Source organism: Gopherus flavomarginatus, chromosome 21, assembly GCF_025201925.1.
Source record: "Gopherus flavomarginatus isolate rGopFla2 chromosome 21, rGopFla2.mat.asm, whole genome shotgun sequence".
In the NCBI taxonomy this organism is placed as follows: domain Eukaryota; kingdom Metazoa; phylum Chordata; order Testudines; family Testudinidae; genus Gopherus; species Gopherus flavomarginatus.
The window spans coordinates 10,884,372-10,903,833 of record NC_066637.1 but is presented as its reverse complement, the minus strand read 5'-3'; the positions used below and the strand labels follow the sequence as shown (position 1 = coordinate 10,903,833).

At 41.7% G+C, this 19,462-nt stretch overlaps 1 protein-coding gene across 4 annotated transcripts in view; it reads left to right on the top strand.

Moving 5' to 3' along the window:
• Positions 1-2,118: 2,118 nt before the first annotated feature.
• Positions 2,119-19,462, top strand: part of CLSTN1 (calsyntenin 1) — a 65,462-nt gene continuing 48,118 nt past the window's right edge. For 2 of the 4 annotated variants that reach the window (XM_050931409.1, XM_050931407.1), the window contains exon 1: positions 2,121-2,467. In XM_050931409.1, the coding sequence (XP_050787366.1) occupies positions 2,377-2,467 (91 nt within the window). In that variant the 5' untranslated portion in view covers positions 2,121-2,376. Of the gene's footprint in view, positions 2,468-19,462 lie in introns of all 4 variants that reach the window. The other 2 variants (XM_050931408.1, XM_050931406.1) reach the window with 2 other exon arrangements.

The following is a 19,462-nucleotide window of genomic DNA, read 5'->3' as shown; positions in this document are numbered from 1 at the left end:
CTCAAAGGGACACTGACTCAAAAGTCACCTGTAGACGTGATCCTACAAAGACTTACGCATGTACTTAAAGTTAAGCATATGGATAAATCTTTGCAGCATTGTGGCCTTAGATTACTTTAAAAAAACAAACCAACCCTCACCATATTTTTCTCTGTTTTTTTTCACGTTGTGCATTTAACAGTACTTTATGCAAGTCTCTTTTACCATTTTCCCTGATAGGCTACCAGACTACAATGTGATATTTGTGGGCAGACCTCTATGCCTATCATTGTCGAATCAGGCTCGAAGGGCTTGATCCTGCTCCCCTTGAAGTTAATGGAAAAACTTCCCGATTACAGGATCAGGGCCTCGAATCAATTCCAGACTTGCTGGAACTATCTTTGTAAACATTAACACGGGCGCAGGCAAATCTTTTATTAAAATGTAAAGGAATGTTTAGGAAGTCAGGTGATACTATTTAAAAGTTGATGTATCAGAAATTGGAATTTTTAAAAAGTAAATTTTTAAAAGAATGACTTAATAGTGTCCCACTATTGAGTCCTGATGTTTTAATTAGTTAATGTTTATAAAGTAACTCTAGATCTTCAGGTGGAAGGAGGTATACAAGAGCAAAATATTATTTTTGTATTAGCAAGATACAGAGCAATCTTGTAATACAGTTAATTTCAAGGGCAGGAATGCAAATAATTCTTTGGAGAAAATCATGACAAATTAACACCACAACAATAGAAACAGAGTACACAGTAACAGAAAGAAGACAACTATCCTACATCCTTTGGAGGGAAATCTAGGCTCCTGAAAATAATTGTTGCATTAGGCCAATTACACTGCAAACTGTCTCTTCTGTAAATCCTACCATCTTTTCTCAGTTCTTATGCAGGAACAATGTCCTTGATTTCAGCTAGGTTTCTGGTTGAGTAAAGACTGAAGGATTTGGTTTCTGGATGGATTTAATTGCATTGCAGTTTGTGAATCTTAATACTGTACAATACACGAAGGACAAAGCATTGCTAGTAATACAGCATTTTACATTCCTATTATTCATCCACCCGCTCCATGTGCACACATTAAATAATTAAGAGGGTGCCACTGTTTTAACTTCTCTGCCTCTTCATCTAGTAGAAAACCATGCAAGTGTGCAGTGGGATATGAAGTTTAATGCGACACAAAAGGAACTGAGCATCTGTACCTTCCCTCCCTGCATCCAAGTGAGTCTGCATTGCAGTGTAAAATGCATTGCAAAGCAACCTGAATAACGTATCAGCATTTAGCTCTGCCTTCCACTCCAGCCAACACAGACCACGGGACTATGCCTTGCAATGTTGTTTAATTTTATCCTAGTAGCGCCCACTATGTGGTACTTAACACAGTGCACAATTGATTGAGCATCATCATCTACATTCTGCTCCCTTTTCAATACAAGCGATGAGAGCTTGCAATGCAGTACAAAATGGATGGTTCATCAGCATCTTCCTCCCTCCCTCCTACCTACACAGAGCAAATCATGTGAGATGGCATTGCAATGTATGATGTTTAATACAATGCAAACGGGCAGGCACATGAGCACCAGCATGCTCCCACTCCCCCTCCAGTGGAAAAGGAATGGAGCCATCCCCACGCTGGAGGAGGAAGCACTGGACTCTGCAGCGAGAGAGCAGAGGCACAACCAGCCCTGGCTGAGACATGAGTCCAGAAAAGGAGAGGGCGGGGTAGTTTTGGTTTCTTCCAGGTAGAGAGTGAAAACAACCTTCTCCCCACCGAGATGAGATGGTTTTTCCCATCTGTCTACTGCCCCCGATGGTACTTTCCTTCCCTCAACCCCCCCCCCCGCCGCAACATTTCCCGCAGAAATATTATCCACCCCCCATGAGCTGGTTTCTCCCCTCCATAAATACCCCCCCAATAGCTTTTATTTCCCTCCTCCCTCTAATCCACCCCAAGAAATAAGGTTGTCCCCCCCCATAAATGGTTCTACCCTGTTGCCTCAGGTGAGTTCTCTCCTTTTGCACCCCTGCGAAGATTAAGTGGTTTGCTCCCCTCCTCCATAGGGCTGAGGTGGTTTCTCCCATCTCTTATATCCCATCTCTCTCCCTCCGAGTTGGTTTCTTCCCTGCTCCCCCTCCCCCGCCTGGTAACCGGTGCGGGAGAGAATGAGCCTAAGCATCAGCCGCCGCCATCTTAATCCGAGCTGCCGCTGGCGGAGCGCAGGGCTCTGAGGAAGGGAGCGGAGCTTCCTCAGCGCCCGTGATCCTCCGCCGCGCGGCGCGGGACACAGCCGGGCCCGCTGGGGGCGCCCCCTCCCCTGTCTCTTAGGGGTCAATTCCCCCCGTTCCTCGCCCGCCCGCCCACCCACTCTGAGCGGGGAGAGAGCGAGCGATGCTGCGCCCCGGGATGCTCTGTCCGCTCCTAACCCCCGTCTGGCTCCTGACCGCTGGGCTGCTTTGCGGCGGGCTCTGGGCTGCTAGAGGTGAGTGCGACCCGGTGCTGTGCGTGTATGTGGGGGAAAGGGATGGTAACCCCGCCGCACTGAACCCCTCTCTGGGAGACTGTGTGGGGGGGCGCTACCTTCTGCCCTCGTGACATCTCCCCGACCTCCGCGGGGCTCGAGCCCCCCCCAGTTCCCCCTGGCACCCCGCCTGTCCTTGCGGGGCTTGAGCCCCCCCCCGAGTTCCCCGTGGCACCCCGCCTGTCCTTGCGGGGCTTGAGCCCCCCCCCCAGTTCCCCGTGGCACCCCGCCTGTCCTTGCGGGGCTTGAGCCCCCCCCCAGTTCCCCGTGGCACCCCGCCTGTCCTCTGCGGGGCTCGAGCCCCCCCCCCCAGTTCCCCGTGGCACCCCGCCTGTCCTCTGCGGGGCTCGAGCCCCCCCCCAGTTCCCCGTGGCACCCCGCCTGTCCTCTGCGGGGCTCGAGCCCCCCCCCAGTTCCCCGTGGCACCCCGCCTGTCCTAGCGGGGCTTGAGCCCCCCCCAGTTCCCCGTGGCACCCCGCCTGTCCTAGCGGGGCTTGAGCCCCCCCCAGTTCCCCGTGGCACCCCGCCTGTCCTAGCGGGGCTTGAGCCCCCCCCAGTTCCCCGTGGCACCCCGCCTGTCAGCTGCGGGGCTCGAACCCCCCCCCGAACCCCCCTCCTAGTTCTCCGTGACACGCCGCCAGTCTTCTGCGGGGCTTGAACCCCCCCAGTTCTCCGTGACACCCCGCCTGTCCCCTGCAGGGCTTGACCGCCCAGTTCCTCTCCGAGGGTGTCTCGCTGCATCCCCCGTGACACCCCATCTGTAGACTTAACGCTATGGCACCCCAGCTGTCCTTTCTGGGAGGCCTGATCCCGCCTCGTTCCTTTTTTGGAGGGGGGGTTACTCCATTCACGATGACATCTCATGCATCCCATCTATAATCCCGATGGCATTTAACCCTCAGTGTCTCTCTTCGGTGGGGTCTAACTGCATTCTCCTGGTGGCACACAATTTACCGACTTATCTATGGGGTTTGACCCCCCCGTTCCTCTCCTTGAGGGGGGATCTAACCCGGTTTCCGCATGGTAATATCCCAGTTACCCTTCTCCCGGTAGGATTTAACTCTCTTATTTCATATGGGAATTAATTCTTTTACCTTGAGTAAACCTCCTATGCGGGAGCTGAGCTGGGGGCGGAGGCAATGTCTTTGGCTTCCTTCGTCCTCTGGGGGATGATGGGTACCGCTGGATGATAATGATGCCTCTCTCCAGGGTGCTGGGTTACTCCCTCTCCTCTGTGGGGCTGGGTTAGGGGTGCAGGAGGTACGGTGGGGAGTCATCCCCCATACAGCGTGTGGGAAACGTTATCCTAATCACATGGATCAAAGAGTGATGGAGGACAGAGTTGTCCTAGTGAGGGAGACTGCCCTACAGCCGGATCAGGGGATGATTTATCGTGTGTGTTGGTGGTTGGGAAAGTTTAACCCCCCCAAACTAGGGAGGGGAATTGCCACCCGCACTTCTCTTGAATGCTGAGCCAGGCGTGATGATAGGTTGTAGTGGTGGGTTATTCCCGGCAAGGGAGACTTGCTCACCTTAGGTTAGGCTGTTCGCTTCCTTCTGAGAGATGCAGCTTAAACAAAAGCCTGCTTGAGGCTCGGCTGCCCAGGTGTCCGGGAGTGGCTGGGGAGGCAATGTTTCTGCTAATGACTTTGTTTTAAGATGTATGTTGGTGGGAAGGAAAGGAATGTGTGAAGCATAATGGTTCTGACTCTGTTTTGGTTTGGTGGTTGCATTGATTGGCGACTGCAGCAAGAAAGGGGTGTGTGTGTTACATAATAGTCCCCCCCCACAACATCTTGGATTTTACATCCTGAATATTTTCTTCCTCCCGTTAAGCGTAGTTTGCTTTTAAATTAATAGAGGAATAGAGGTCGTAACTTGTTTCAAAGAAAGGCTAAACTTGTGAAATGTGATGAGACTAACTACCCGCCCAATCCTAGACTGGCTGCGTATTGTAAATACAGCCTCTCCCCTGGCTCTTAAAAGGCAGTGTGTGTGTGCAGTTTTAAAACCATGACCGTATTTTGGTTAGTGGAAGAGCTTTGATCGTTAACTGTGGATAGAAACGGGAAATCTAACACCTCATTTAGCCCCTCAGAATGTAACTGTCATGATTTCATAGAGAACACTATATTGTTCCTAAAGCAAACACATCATTGTATTACATCTTTTGCTGTAGACCCTTCTTAAACGTTAGCCTTTTAGATATTGATTGATCTTGCAAACTGAAACCATACGCATTGCAGGTCTGCCTTTGAACAGATTTCATTAGAGTACTGTATTGCAAACGATTCTTTACCGGAATGTAAACCTATGTATTCAAATGGCATATACGATTCTTTAATTGATCTTATGGTGGTATTTATGGACTTGAATTTTATAATTTTAAGGTGGAGCATCAAAAATGAGAATATTTGAAGAGATATTAAAATGCAAAGGAGTCTTGTAAATCACTTCTTGGGATGGAAATATTTTAATTGTTTAATCTGTAAAAATGTTTGCTTCTATAAATTCACTGAAGTGAAATGCAATCTCTTGCTGCATTTTCTTTTCATAGCATCTACTAGTATGTAATAGCATCAAAAATTTATAAGTAATTGAAAGTCTACAGAACTTTATATAGATAGTGGCTATGATTAAAAGTGCAGAAGCTCTTTTCAGGTACTCTGACAAGTTACTACTAGTCTATAGACCAAAATGTAACTATTTTATGCATGTAATATTTATGAAATCATCTCATAATCTCATTTTAACACTATGTATCTGCAGAACACGACTACTTGGTTACCTTGTTGAAGTAGATTCATAGACTCTAGGACTGGAAGGGACCTCGAGAGAGAGATATTTAAGAGTATCAGTAGAAGTATCAGAAGGAAGATTGGAATACGCTCCTACCTTTGTTCTATTTCTTTGAAAAGATGGCTGCAGAAACTTAATTTTCCATTTGCCTATTTTTATTTACTGTTGAGATTGCTGCAGAAGACTGTATATAATCTGCAGTTTCTTGTTAGAGCCCAGACTACTGTTATTTTCCAGCCTAAAGCTACTTTTACTGGAGTAGAATCTTGAGCTGCTAGGTTCTAAAGATTAGTTCTTAACTAACTTGTTACTGCGAATTATGGATTATGAGGCCTTGTTTGGTTCTGTACATCCACAGTTAGAGGCTGCTACACTTGGAACACTTTAATTACTATAGATAGTACATACTAGAATGTTTATCTGAAGATACAAAGTGTCTTTAAGTAAATTTATAGAAAGAATTATGTAACTAGGGAAAGCTAGCAAAGCTTTTCAGGGTGGTGTAATTTATAACATATTTAGCATTCTGTTACTATGCATAAAACTGAATAAATGCACTTAAATTCTTAGATTAAAAATACTGTCTCCTTATATATGCTACTAATACATTAACAGTTTAAAAAAGCAAACAGTGAAAATTGAATACTTCTATGTCATTCATCTTTGATAGTGAAATCAGACTAATCCATTTAATTGTTTTGGTTTTTTGGTAATTGGTTTCACTTTTCAGTCTTCCTAACACAATGCAAACACTACAGGAAAATGTCTTTGGGATGGGAAGCTGTTTCTCTTGTGGTAATTAAAATAAATAACTCCAAAATGACAAAACATGGGAACATTTCAAGTGGGGCTGGGGGCTGTGCGCGCGCACACGCACACACAAAAAAACCTAAGTTGTTATCTGAATTTGACCTGACTGTCTCCTTTTAATACTTTATTTGTGATTTCTTCCTAGTGTTTCTGTCCTTCAGAGAAACATATATAAGCTTAAATGGCAGTTTTCAGTTTTTGATTAATCAGTGCTTTCTGGTATTATAAAGAACTAGAATATAAATGTTGAAAGTACAAACGATGTAGTTTATTGTCCATAGTATAAAAAGCAATTTTTATGAAATTATTTCTTTAGTGTTTATCTTCTAATCCAGTTATGTTGGGCTAAGAATAAGTATAATACCAGAGTTGTTAAACCTTTTAACATCAATTGTTGGAAAAGTGTAGCTGTTAGCATTGAGACATACTCCTTAATGCTTTGCTTAAATACTTCACTCTGATAAATATAACTGAAAGGGAAATTGAAGTGCAAAAGGAAAGAGTGCTTTCTTTCTGTCTTTCTTTTAAATCAGAAAACAGTACATATAATGACTAGTTCTTCAGCAGTCATTTACTGACCAGGTAAAACATTAAGCTACCCCTACTTCACCTCAGGCCATAAGTTCTGTCTTTGCAATTTAAGAGGTTTCCTGTGTTCTTATGAATTTCTCAAACCTAACCACAAACAACTTTTTCACAACTACCATATGGTTTTCAAGATTGTTTATTCAAGACATTTCACAGGTCAGTCTTCTTGATACAGAGTGGTATATTTGGTTCCTGTTGTCACCTCAGAAAAGGCAGAGTTTCAGAATTTCCTAGAAGATGGCTAAATCCAAAAGGACTTCTTTGTACCCTCTTTAAAAAATAAAGTCCTTTATGGATCTAAAAGAAAAAATGTGAAGGAGAAATTTATAAGTTACTGATAGAAAAACCTTTCTTTTAATGCATGGATACTGTTGGGTAAGGTGTGGTATAATTGCCACCTTATAAGTTGGATGAGACAATGCTAAGTGGTTTTTCCACCCATAGTACAAATGAGATGATGTGCATCTGCAGGGATTAAAGTGGAAGAAAAATGATTTTGTTTAAACAAGTATGAGTTATTATGCCTATGTTTCCAGCAATGCACTACCTACTTTTTCTTCTCTCATAGAAATAGAGTGCAGGTCACATGTCTTTCCCCCTCCTTCCCCCTTACAGCCAATGAAGTAATTTGAGCCATAAATTACGCTGATAGAAATCTCTGGTGTTGTAGAAATAACCTTATTTTTAGTTACCTTGTAATAAATTGAATGTGACCATGTAAGCTTTCATTCTGCTTTCTGAACTATCAATGAAACACTCATTGTAAATGTCTTTGCACACTGCCTATGCTTATCTGTCTATCTGGTTTTTAACTATAGCAAAATCATAGGCTACAGACTCATTAACCTACATTTTTATTAACTTCATTTGTAATTTGTGTCAGTCTGTAGGGCTGTGCAAGAGACTTCTGAGGCCTGCTCTATACCTTAAACTTAGGTTGACCTAGGTACATCACACAGGGGTGTACAGAGCAATGTAGTTAAGCCAGCCTAACCCTCAGTGACAACACCATCAGGTTGATGGAAGAATTCTTCTGTTGACCTAGCTACCATCTCTGAGGGGTGGATCTACTACAGCAATGAAAAAATCCCAGCCTTAGCAGGTGTCCACACTGTGTTGCTACAGTGGCACAGTTGTAGTGCTGTAGCTATGCTGCTGTAGTGTCTATAATGTAGACATAGGCTAAGTTTGATTTCTAGTTCAGATCCCTTACTTCTGCCTGGGAGTGAGAAGCTGGAAATAATCTGATCTGGGTCTACCACATGACAATGCAGGTTGCCTTTAAACAAAAGTGTTTATCATGTTTTTACTGAGATTGTTATAAATTCATGGGGATAGAGTTTTTTTCCATTTTTCTTTTAGTTACATTGGAGAAGACATCTAGGGACGGTCAGTGTTCCCTTCAGGATTGTTTAAAAAAAATTGATGTAGATGAGACACCATGATGGATGGAAATACCTAAAATATTTTTGTGGACACACCTAAAAATATAGTTTCTCTCTTTTCTCTGGATGTATCTTGATTATTTTCACCACTCTTTTTTGGTTCTGCCTCTTGATTTTTATTTGGCATCGTCTTCTCATTTCTGGTTTCCTTTTCCCGTATGATGATGATTCAGAAATTGGACTTGGACAGTTTTGCTCTATTCTACCACCCATGGAAATGGGGCTCAGAAAATAGTGCCTCTTCATTTTATTGTAGACGTCCTCAAACTGGGGGGGTACATGCTCTAGGCAGCTGTGGTGGAATGTTTAGGGGGCACAGCTGAGGCCCAGGCCAGCCCCCATGGGGGGTGGGGAAGGAGTGCACCCCAGCTCCATTCCTGACCCTGGCCTTGGCTCTGCTCCTGACCCCAGCCCCAGCTGTGGGCCCGGGCTCGGCCCCTTGACCCCGTCCATGTCTCCCCCAACCCCAGAGCCATGGCCCAGCCCCCGGCCCTAGCTTCGGGGAGTGAGGAGGCACAGACAGGCTAAGGGAGGGCAAGAGGTAAAAAGTTTTACGGATACCTGTTGGCTCACTTGAACACTACGATGACTCCTGGGGATATGTGGAAAGGATTTTTATAATATATCAGTGACTTATTTTTCCTCCTGGAGTGCTCTGCCGTTTGAAGGCCTTATTTCTTGTTGAGAACATGTCTGGAAGAAAGCTGACATTACTAGCCAGTCAGACATCCCAAGCTTCTTGTAGCTTTGCAAGATATCAGTTGCTGAAATAGAAAGGGTTTGAAATTTTCTTGTCTTGTATGAAGAGATAATAACATGAACTTGTATTCATATGTATTTTAAAAGGCACCTGAGACTTGGACTCTTCAGCCTGAGCAGTAATGTATATGCTGGGTACAATGAAGGTGAGAGTACTTGTTAAGTCTTGCTGACAGAGCTACTTTCCTTCATCATAGGAATCCATTGCTCCCAAAATGGTTGAATCAAATATTGTGCTGCTTTGCTAATTCAAGCTTTTCAGCATCACAGTTTGCTGTTCTGTTGTGTGTTTAGTCTTGTTTAATTATAGCTGAGAAAATGACAAGCTGGAGTTGAAAGAATATACACAAGCTATTGTGGGAAGTTACTATATTTGCGCCTTGCTAAACTGTTTAAAAAGAGTCGTATCCTCAGTCATCTGGAATGAGTTCGTCTTTCTCCAAGTAAAGAAGCCTGTTTTTAGCCTTTGTTGATGGGTAAAATATCCATAGCAGTATCTGGGTAGGTAGGGTATGCTAACCTCTGAGTAGATTTGTTTCCTACTATGATTGCTTGCATATATGGGAGCTGGGCAGTTCCCAAATCAAAGTTTGTACTCAAGGAAGCAGTTCTCCATAACCAACAGAAAGGCGTGGCTGAATTAGATTTGTTTAAAATAATTTTGACAGACAATATTGATGTTAATAATTTTTTCTATTTTTTTTCAACTTTAAATTTTCACAGTTGCGGGAAATTATGGTGCGGAGTCATAACAATTATTTAATGACAGACATTGAGATTCAAAAACTTAAAGCATTATAATTGCTAAAACACAAACTATCAACATCCCATGTCAAAATATACAAAGTAAATATCTGTAAATCAAACTCTTAAGTGGAAAAGAAGCATTTTTGTACTTAGCCTGTCATTTCCATCCAGAATCAATATTATTTTTGTGGTTTGTTTTGTGTATGGTGAAATCAACACTTACCAGTAAAAAGAAAAAAATTCTATTCCTTCCAAGCCTGCCAATAGACAGCAAGGTTCATATATGAAGCTCAGTAATACCAAAAAATAAAATCTTACAATGGTTGTGCTTTTGGACATAGTAATGTAAATTATTTCAAATGAAAGTGAAATTATTATTCACCAATGCTGTCAAAATGTATAGTATTCATTTAGTTTGAAAAATAAAGCAATACAATAGACATTAAGTATTCTTAAATACCAAAACCAAGGAGAAGATCAAAATTAAATTTCATTGACCAGTGTTTGTGTGAGTTAAATTCAGTTGGCCATATCCGAATTCAGGGCTTGAAAAATCATTAGATACCTGCTGAATCACTTACTCATAGACTTTAGGGTCAGAAGGGACCAATACGATCATCTAGTCTGATCTCCTGCACAAAGCAGGCCACAGAACCTTACCCATCCACTTCTATAACAAACCCCTAACCTATGTCCGAGTTATTGAAGTCTTCAAATTGTGGTTTGAAGACCTCAAGCTGCAGAGAATCCACCAGCAAGTGACCCATGCCCCATGCTGCAGAGGAAGGCGAAAAACCTCCAGGGCTTCTGCCAGTCTGCCCCGGAGGATGATTACCTGTCCTGTTCATTCCCTCTGAAGCACTTGGCATTGGCCACTATTGGAAGACAGGATACTGGGCTAGATGGACCTTTGGTCTGACTTGTATGGCCATTCTTGTGTTCTTACCTATTAGCAGATAGATTTAAATGGTATTGAGGCCAACCCTAAATGCTCTTAAATTCCTAGCTTTCCAGACACACCCCACTGCTGGCAAGTGAAAAGGTGATGACTTTTTGGCGCAAGTGCTGAACATGACTTTGCTTGCTAATTTTGCACTTCTGCTGTTGCTTCGTAAAGCTGTGAGCAGCTGTTAAAGTGCCTGAACAGGGTTTGGAGCTCATGAGAATCATACTTTAGCTTGTAGTTAATGTTTAGATCACTGGTAGGCAACCTGCGGTCCATCAGGGTAATCTGATTTCGGGCCAGAAGACATTTTGCTGACATTGACCGTCCGCAGCACCACCCCCCGCAGCTCCCAGTGGCTGCGGTTATCTGTTCCCAGCTAATGGGAGCTGGGGGAAGCAGTGCCTGCTGGTGAAGGGGCTACAGGGATGTGCTGACTGCCGCTTCCCAGAGCTCCCATTGGCCAGGAACAGAGGGTGGTGTCTGTGGATGGTCAACGTCAACAAGATAGCCCTCAATCCAATTACTCTGCTGGGCCACAGGTTGCCCACCACTGGTTTAGATGGTTTTCCTTCTATTATAAGGAATGGAAACTTTCTGCAGAATGTAAGCTTTCAGTTAAAAGAAATGGCCACATCAGTTATTGAGAGAGCTACCCACGTGAGAGTGGATTTTTCAAACAGGATGATAATAATTATATTTTCTCTTTTCTAATATCTTTTATTAAAAGGCCTAAAAATTCATCCAATTTTTAGAAACATGAATTCATTCAAGTCTTTTAGCACCTTTGGGTCTAAAGAGTCATCACTCCCCTATTTTATAGATGGGGAAATAAGTGAGGCTATATGACTTGTCCATGGTGACATAGTAAATCTGTGGGAAAACTGGGAATCATACCCTTTGAGTCAGTCCTGTGCTTTAATGACAAGATCACTTCTTGTCTCCTAAATTATTATACACTTATTTGGTCTTCAAGTCTGTCCTCCAAGTTTGAGTAATGCAAGGCACTGACCAGGGGATATTGATAGAGGTCATTTTGGGTGGGGACGGGACCTCTATTCAGTTCAGCATGTTATAACCAGTCTGCTAAGTAACAACGGTAGATGTGAGCACTTTATGCCATAGTTGGGACCCTCCTTCCAGATGTCATGGTATCCTCTCACACTAAGGATACTTCTCTGGGGCAGGGAACTCCACTTATTAGGAAGAGACAGGTTATAGTGATGGGCAATTCGATTCTTACAAATATAGATAGTTGAATTTGTGATGATTGGGAGAACCACTAAATAAATTGTGTGCTGGGCACGAAGGTTGCGAACCTCTTGATCCATCTAGATGGACTTGTGCGCACTGCTGAGGAGGAATCGGTGGTTGTGGTACACGTAGGTACTAGTGACATAGGGAAAGGTAGGACAGAGGTTGTGGAAGCCAAATTTAGGCTGCTAGGTAAGAGATTGACTTCCAGGACCTCAATGGAAGCATTTTCTAAAGTGCTTCTAGTTCCACATTCAGGGCCAGTTAGACAAGCAGAACTGCAGGGTCTCATGAATGAAATGATGGTGTTGGGAGGAGAGATTTAGTTTTATTAGGAACTGGGAAGCCTTTTGGGAAAGGAGGAGCCGGTACAGGAAGGATGGGCTCCATCTAAACCAAAATGGAACCAGATTAGTAGCATGTAAAATGAAAAAGATTGTAGAGGAGTTCTTAAACTAAGAGCTTGGGGAAAGCTGACAGGTGTGGAGGAGCACACAGTTTGGACAGAGCTGTCCATTAAGGGAGGATTTATTAAGGGGGCTACTCTATATCCTAGCAAAGAAGAGAGGATTGAAGTTGATGAAGTGTACAGGTAGGAACTGAAGAGAAACAGTCAAATGAAAGAGGCCTATTAATTACATCACATGAAGGCATAAAGCTGAATATTGACAGATTTGACAAGTGCTTGTATACAAATGCTAGAAACCTAAATACTGAGATGGGTGAATTTGAGGTCTGGTATTAAATGAGGATATTGATATAATAGGCATCACAGAAACTTCATGGAACAATGATAATCAATGGGACATGAAAATACCAGGATACAAAATATATACAAATCGCAGAGTAGGTCATGCTAGCATGGGAGTAGCACTATATGTGAAAGAAAGCAAAGAATCAAATATAGCAACAATCTTAAATTAATCAAACCCTACCATAGAATCTCTATGATAGAAATTCCATGCTTGAATAATAAGAGAATAGCTGTAGGCATATACTACTAACCAGCTGACTAGGATGGTGATGGTGATTGTAAAATGTTCAGGAGATTAGAGAGGCTGCATAAATAGAAAACCCAATTATAATGGGGGAGTTCAACTCTCCCCATATTGACTGGGTATATGTCATCTCAGGATAGGTAGTGAGAGAAAATTTCTAAACTTCATTAATGACCACTTGTTGGAGAAGCTAGTCTTGTAACCCACAAAGAATAAAGCAGTTCTTGATTTAATCCTAAATGGAGTACGGCATCTAGTTGAAGAGGTGAACTGCTTGGTAATAGTGACCATAATGTAATTAAGTATAAATGTCCTTGTGGAAGTGAAGATACCAAAGAAACCCACCACAATGTATTTAACTTTAAAAAGGGGGAGCTACACAAAAATGAGGAAGCTAGTTAAATGGAAGTTTAAAGGATGAGTCACAAGGATGAAATGCCTGCAAGCTGTATGAAAACTGTTCAGAAACACGCTAATAGAGGCTCAAATTAAATGTACAACCCAAATAAAAACAAAAATGCCACCATGGTAGGGTGACCAGATGTCCTGATTTTATCGGGACTGTCTCAATATTTACTTGTTTGTCCCGCGTTCCAACTGAACATCAGTCGGGATGCGAATTGTCCTGATATTTTGCTCTCCAGCGCACAGGCGGAGGGGGCTCGCGCTGCCCTGACTCTGCCCCTCTCCCCCATTGGATCCCTCCCTAAATCCCTGCCCTGGCCCTGCCCCCTCAGCCCCGCCCCCTCACTGCCCTATTGGATCCCTCCCCAAATCCCCACCCTGGCCCCACCTCTTCTCCAAGCACACTGCATTCCTCCTCACCCCTCCCTCCCAGGCTTGTGCTAATCACCTGTATGGCAACGCAAGCGCTGGAGGGAGGGGGGAGAAGCAGGACGTGGCTGCCAGCTCAGGGGAGGTGGAGGCAGAGTGAAGACGAGCTGGTGCAGGGGGGTGGGGCGTGGAGCTGCAGGGGGGTGGTCAGCCCCCACCAATTTTTCCTGTGCTCTGGCAGCTCTTGGTGGTTTTTGCGTTTTTTGTTTTTTCCTCCACCGCCAGCTCTTGGGGATTTTTTTTGTTTTTGTTTGCTCTGCCAGCACCCCTCTCTCCCCTCTGCATCCTGATATTTCATGTCTCTCATATTATCTTATTATTATCTTTGAACTAGTAAATTCAAATTTGAGAAACTGATTAGATGCAGAGAAAACAGGGAACTAGTCTTCCTCTTTCAAGCAGTGAACAAGTAGGCAGCAGAGAGATTTCAGTTTCATAGGAAACATGCTGGGCTTAGTCAATTATACAGTTTTCTTAATTTTCCAGAATAGTTATTCACCTTAAGGTTATGGAGGTTTGGAAGCTGTCAGTATTCACGCTTTAGCTCAGGCTATGAACACATCCTCTCCAACTTTATATAGTCTCTGATAATAGAACTAGACCTAGTAGAGAATTGATGAAGTTGTCTAGTCCCTCTCCCAGTGCAGGCTTGTTATCTACAACTTCCTTACTTTCTGCACTTTTAATGTCTCCAGCAATGGGAATCGTGTTATTCCATTGTAAAACTGTTCCACAATCAAAGAGTAAATTCAAATCAAATTCCTCCCTGTGGGAAAGTTTTCTCAATTTTTCCTCAATTTTAGCCATAATTTTCATTTCATTACTTCATCCTGTTGCTTAAACCTATCCAAGGATTGCTTTAAAAATTGTCTGCAGCAGCCAGACTGTCAGGTATATGTACCTTTTGGTGAAGCTATCTGTATGAAGAGTTCTATAAAGCACTTATCTCAATAATTAATAGGCATTTCATTTCCATCATTATAATCTAGTTGCAGCGTTGCAAATGACACAACATTCAAGAGGAAGTAATACCTTAAGGAATGTCTTGTATTCAAGAATCTCGGAACTTTATGAGGACTGAAATAGGTATTGTTATACCAGATTGTGTGAAGGAGAGTAGAGGCACAGAAACTGTGAACTGCAACCAAAGTTCGATAGTAAGGCTATAGCACAACAAGGAATAGAATGTACACTTCAACGTGCAGACCATGCTTCTCTCTTTTACTCCGAAGTTTAGTGTGAATACATAGGTTCTGTAGGAGTGTATCCTTTACTGACTCAAAGGGAACTGGAGTCTAATCTGGTTGACTTTTCTGTTTCCTCAGTTCTATGATCCTTGTATATTTACTACATTAAAATCCACCTGGAGTCTTGCACATGAAAAGAAATTGTTTGAATGTAAAGATTATGCAGTTAATTTTCCTGAGAATATGAAAGTAGTAGAAGGCTTTAAAATTACAGCTCTCTCTCATTGTTTAACACTGTATCACAGCAAGCAAAACAAGTGTTTTGATCCAAGAGGAAGGCAGTGGGCTAACGTTGGGTGATATAATCAGCAAAACTTGAATCTCTTGACCTTCAGGGCAAGAATAGTCTATTTATTCAAACCATTGAGGAGAGTAGTGACATTTTCAGAGGAGTTCATTTACACTGACATTGGTCACCATTCTCTTGTAATGTGCTTATATTTCATGATGGATATATTTTTAAACTAAATAAAGACCCTTAAGGAAATAATTTGTCTGAATAGTTTGTCATTGTATTAGACACCTAATTGACTGAGCTTGTGAAGCTCAGTGATATTTAAATTAGGCAATAATAGTATATACTTTAAATAATAGTTCACTGATTTATTTCTCAAAGGAGTTGTTTTGACTTCTGTCTTCCTAACCTAGCTGTGAAGAATATTCCAGATGATGTGCTCTTGTTCAACAGCCGCACCTCAAGTATATCACTAAATGTTATTACACAAATTATCTGGAGGGCATGAAATGTTTTTCTTCACGCCTCCTAGTCCTAGCTAGGTAGGCTACATAAAGCTGCAGTATCCCAGCTGCCATGTCATATTTATAGAGACAAGATGCCCAAGGTGGGCGAGGTAATACCTTGTATTGGACCAGCTTGTGTTAGTGAGAGAGAGAGAAGCTTTTGAGTTTATGCAGAGCTCTTCTTTAGGTCTGGGAAACATACTCAGAGGGCCACTATTAAATACAAGGTGGATCAAATTGTTTAGCATAAATAGCTAACTAACATTTCAAGGAACTATTCCCTTATGCTAAACAATCTGTTTTACCTTCTATTAGACTGTGATACCCTGAGTACGTTTCTCAGACTTGCAGAAGAGCTTCGTGTAAGCTCAAAAGCTTGTTTCTCTCACCAGGAGAAGTTAGTCCAATAAAAGATATTACCTAACCCCCTTGTCTCTCTGATAGTCTGGGACTGACATGGCCACAACTCTGCGTACATCACATTTATGACAGGTTCGTTATCACTTCTCAGTGAAACAGTGCCTGCTATATTACGTTAATTTGCCCCACAACATGTTAGAAAAGACTTTCAATAGGAAAGAATGGGGCATCCACAATGACAAAGTAACATGTACAGACCTAATTGAACATGCATGAGCAGTTCTAAAAAAAGTCATTAGGATTAAGCTTTTTTTAAAGGGATGTGTGCTAAATGCATTGCTGATGTAAGCATAGCTCACTCAACACATTTACACCTCTGGTTGCCAGGACTTAATTTGGTACTCTTTTCTTAACCTTAACTACTATTAAAAAGTCAGGAAATCCTCAGTTGGGGTTCCCAAACCAATCTTAACACTCCCCTCCCTTGCACATATATATTAGGTTTTTGTTTTGTTTTTTTATCCTTTGGTGTTTCTGTAAGAAATAGCAGAAATTTCTGCCTATCGCTTGATCTGACAGGTCACACTCTTTATTGTAAACTGTTGCTATTAGAGAAGCAAAATGCCTAGAGGACCACACTTTCTCAAATTATCCTGAAGGACTATCTGTAGCCATATGAATTTACAGTAGCAGAAACTTGGGTGTTCCATTTTTCATTGCATGAGAAACTGGACATACTAGTCTACAGTGAGGGCATGTCTACAATACAGATGGTACAGTGGCACAGCTATGGCCGTGCAGTTGTTCCACTGTAACACCGTAGTGTAGATGTGTCTTACAATGACAGCATTTTTCCATTGATGTAGTTAATCGACCTCTGAGAAGGAGTAGCTAATTTGACAGAAGAGTTATTCCATCAACCTACCTCTGTCTTCACGGGGGCTTGGCTAACCTAACCACTGCACTTGATGTGAAATTTAAGTGTAGACTAGGCCTCAATGAATTTTTTAAAACCTGTGTTCACCAAAGCAGATAGCATATCAGGCATTGATTTTTTTCCCCACTCTCCTCCCATTGCTTAGTAGCTATTGCCATTAGACGGGTTAAGAATTTGACCAGTGCTTGGACTGACCTTGCAAAACAGAGCATGTTGCTGGCTGATGTGTGAATGTTAAAGGCTCTAACCTGACATTTAAAATTTCCTTTTATGTTACCAACATCAGGACAAAGGAGGTTGTTTAGCTACTGCTTTCTTAATTTTGTTGGAGTTTTATATATTTTTTTTAATTCCATCTTACTAGATAAACATGAGTGCTATTTTAAAGCAGTGTGGATAAAAATCAATGTTTTTATTTAAAAAAAGAATTGGATTTTTTTGATTTTTGTTTACACTTTTTCTTTTTAAAAATAAGCTTGTTAAGATTCCTTTTAGTAGTAAATCAACGTTTTAATGGTTATATCAACCAATGAGAATGCACCTTTCTTTAGAAAATAACTGAAGCACAAATGGAAAATCTGGTTAAATAATTTTAAATCAAGGCTTTCCACTTGGTGATTTAAATCAATACACCCTATTTTAACAATCACTAGCAGAGTTAAAGTAAAATTCAGTCTGCAGTCATTCGTGTGTCCAGGAAGATTCTCTTATTCAACTAGATTAAATGTGAGCTAGGTTATAATGTTGTCACATATTCATAATGGGATTTACAGCAGATTCCATCTGGGGCTGCTGAAGTTAGAATGAATATTGTATTTCAGAGAAACCAATGTAACTTATCCTGTTTATGTGACAGGAGACCAACAGCAGCTCGTGCATGTTGTGAATGTCAGAGCTAAAGTGGGCCGCTTCTGTTTTATTTTGAACTGAATATTTCAAGTGGCCTTTGGGAAAAGTTTTTAACCTTTTTTTGGACAGGCTTTTGGAATCTTCTAGTTTTCTGACAAATTAAAGGAAAATCAGACTGACAAAACCATTGTTTGATATCTAACAAACTGTCATTGGACCCCAGTAGTGTTCAGAGCATGTAATGCTATATAAACCAATTGTGATTTGTCAAAGTTGAAAAAGGTAACTACTTAAGCATTATATAAATACTTGATGTATAATGAAACCTATTTAGTAATGTATTGCACATAGGCAGTGTCCAGTACTTAGAAAATGCTGGCTTAAAGTTTTTTGGCAGTGCTGGAAGGGTCTGACTAACACACTTTTAGTTTGTAGAACTTCATATAAAAAAGATGTGGGAAAGGGTGCCATTATGAGACCATTCAGTAAATTACTAATTTCAGTTGTGGGTTGTGACTAAAAATCAGTGTCCAGGTATGGCCTAAACTTGGTACAGAGACAGAGTTATCTGCAGAAAGGAGTTGAGTGCTATCACCAAATCAAACAATTTTTTAAGAGAAGCATGTACTTTTGGTTGGGGAGAGATAGCTTTTACTGTTTGGTTCAGCCTCTACTGTACATGAATTCTGGAATCCTGCAACTTCAAAGCATAGGTGAAAAGTTGTCTCTTCTGTATTCTCACCTGGTTTAAAGTGTGAGATTCAGACTTGGGAACTGAACCTAGATCCCTTGTATGGCAGTCAGCCAAGATCACAATTGCAGCTAGTGTTTCTGCCAAGTAAGGATGCCTTAACATTTCAACTGAACATTTGTCAGAACTACTATTTTCTTTTCTAATATAAGGCAAACTAGTTTATTTATTCTTCAGAATAAAAACCAATGGCTTTGCTAATTAAAAAAACTCGTATTATAGCTAGGATTTACAGTTTTTAAAATAGAAATAAGTGAGCTTAAACATCTGGCTCAGGATATCCATTAGTCACATAATTGTTTGACTAATATATTGAAAGACAGGCTTGCTCTAGGGTCTGTTCTACACTTGAAAGTTTTGCTGGCACAGGTATGTCAGTTGAGTGTGATTATTTTGTTTTCTTCCTCCCACCCATGACGTAGCTGGGCTGGCAAAATATGGTTGATAAGGGCAAAATGAAAAATGTGAAATTGCAATTGTGTAAAAATTAGTGGACCACAAGTGTATATTTTATCATGGATGTCTGATAAATCATCCATCTTTGACATTCAACAAGAACATAATTCTGCTCATTTTAAATCTGCAGTGGTACACTTCAGCTTTTTGTAAGCACTTAAATTAGTGTGGTTAGTGTGTATTGTTTTGTTACTTGTAGCAAAAGGAAATGTGACGAGTTGACCTTCAGTTACACAAACTTGTCTGAAGCCTCAGGACAGCTGTAACAACTAGTCAGTTTTCCACATAAGACAAAGTAGGTTCAGTTCTTCTTTGAGTGCTTGTTCACATCAGTTCCAATCAGGTGTGCGTGCACTGTGTCTGTGGTTGTCGGAAAGTTTTTCCTTAGCAGCTCCTGTCGGGTTGGCTGTGGAGCCCCCTGGAGTGGCACTTAATATA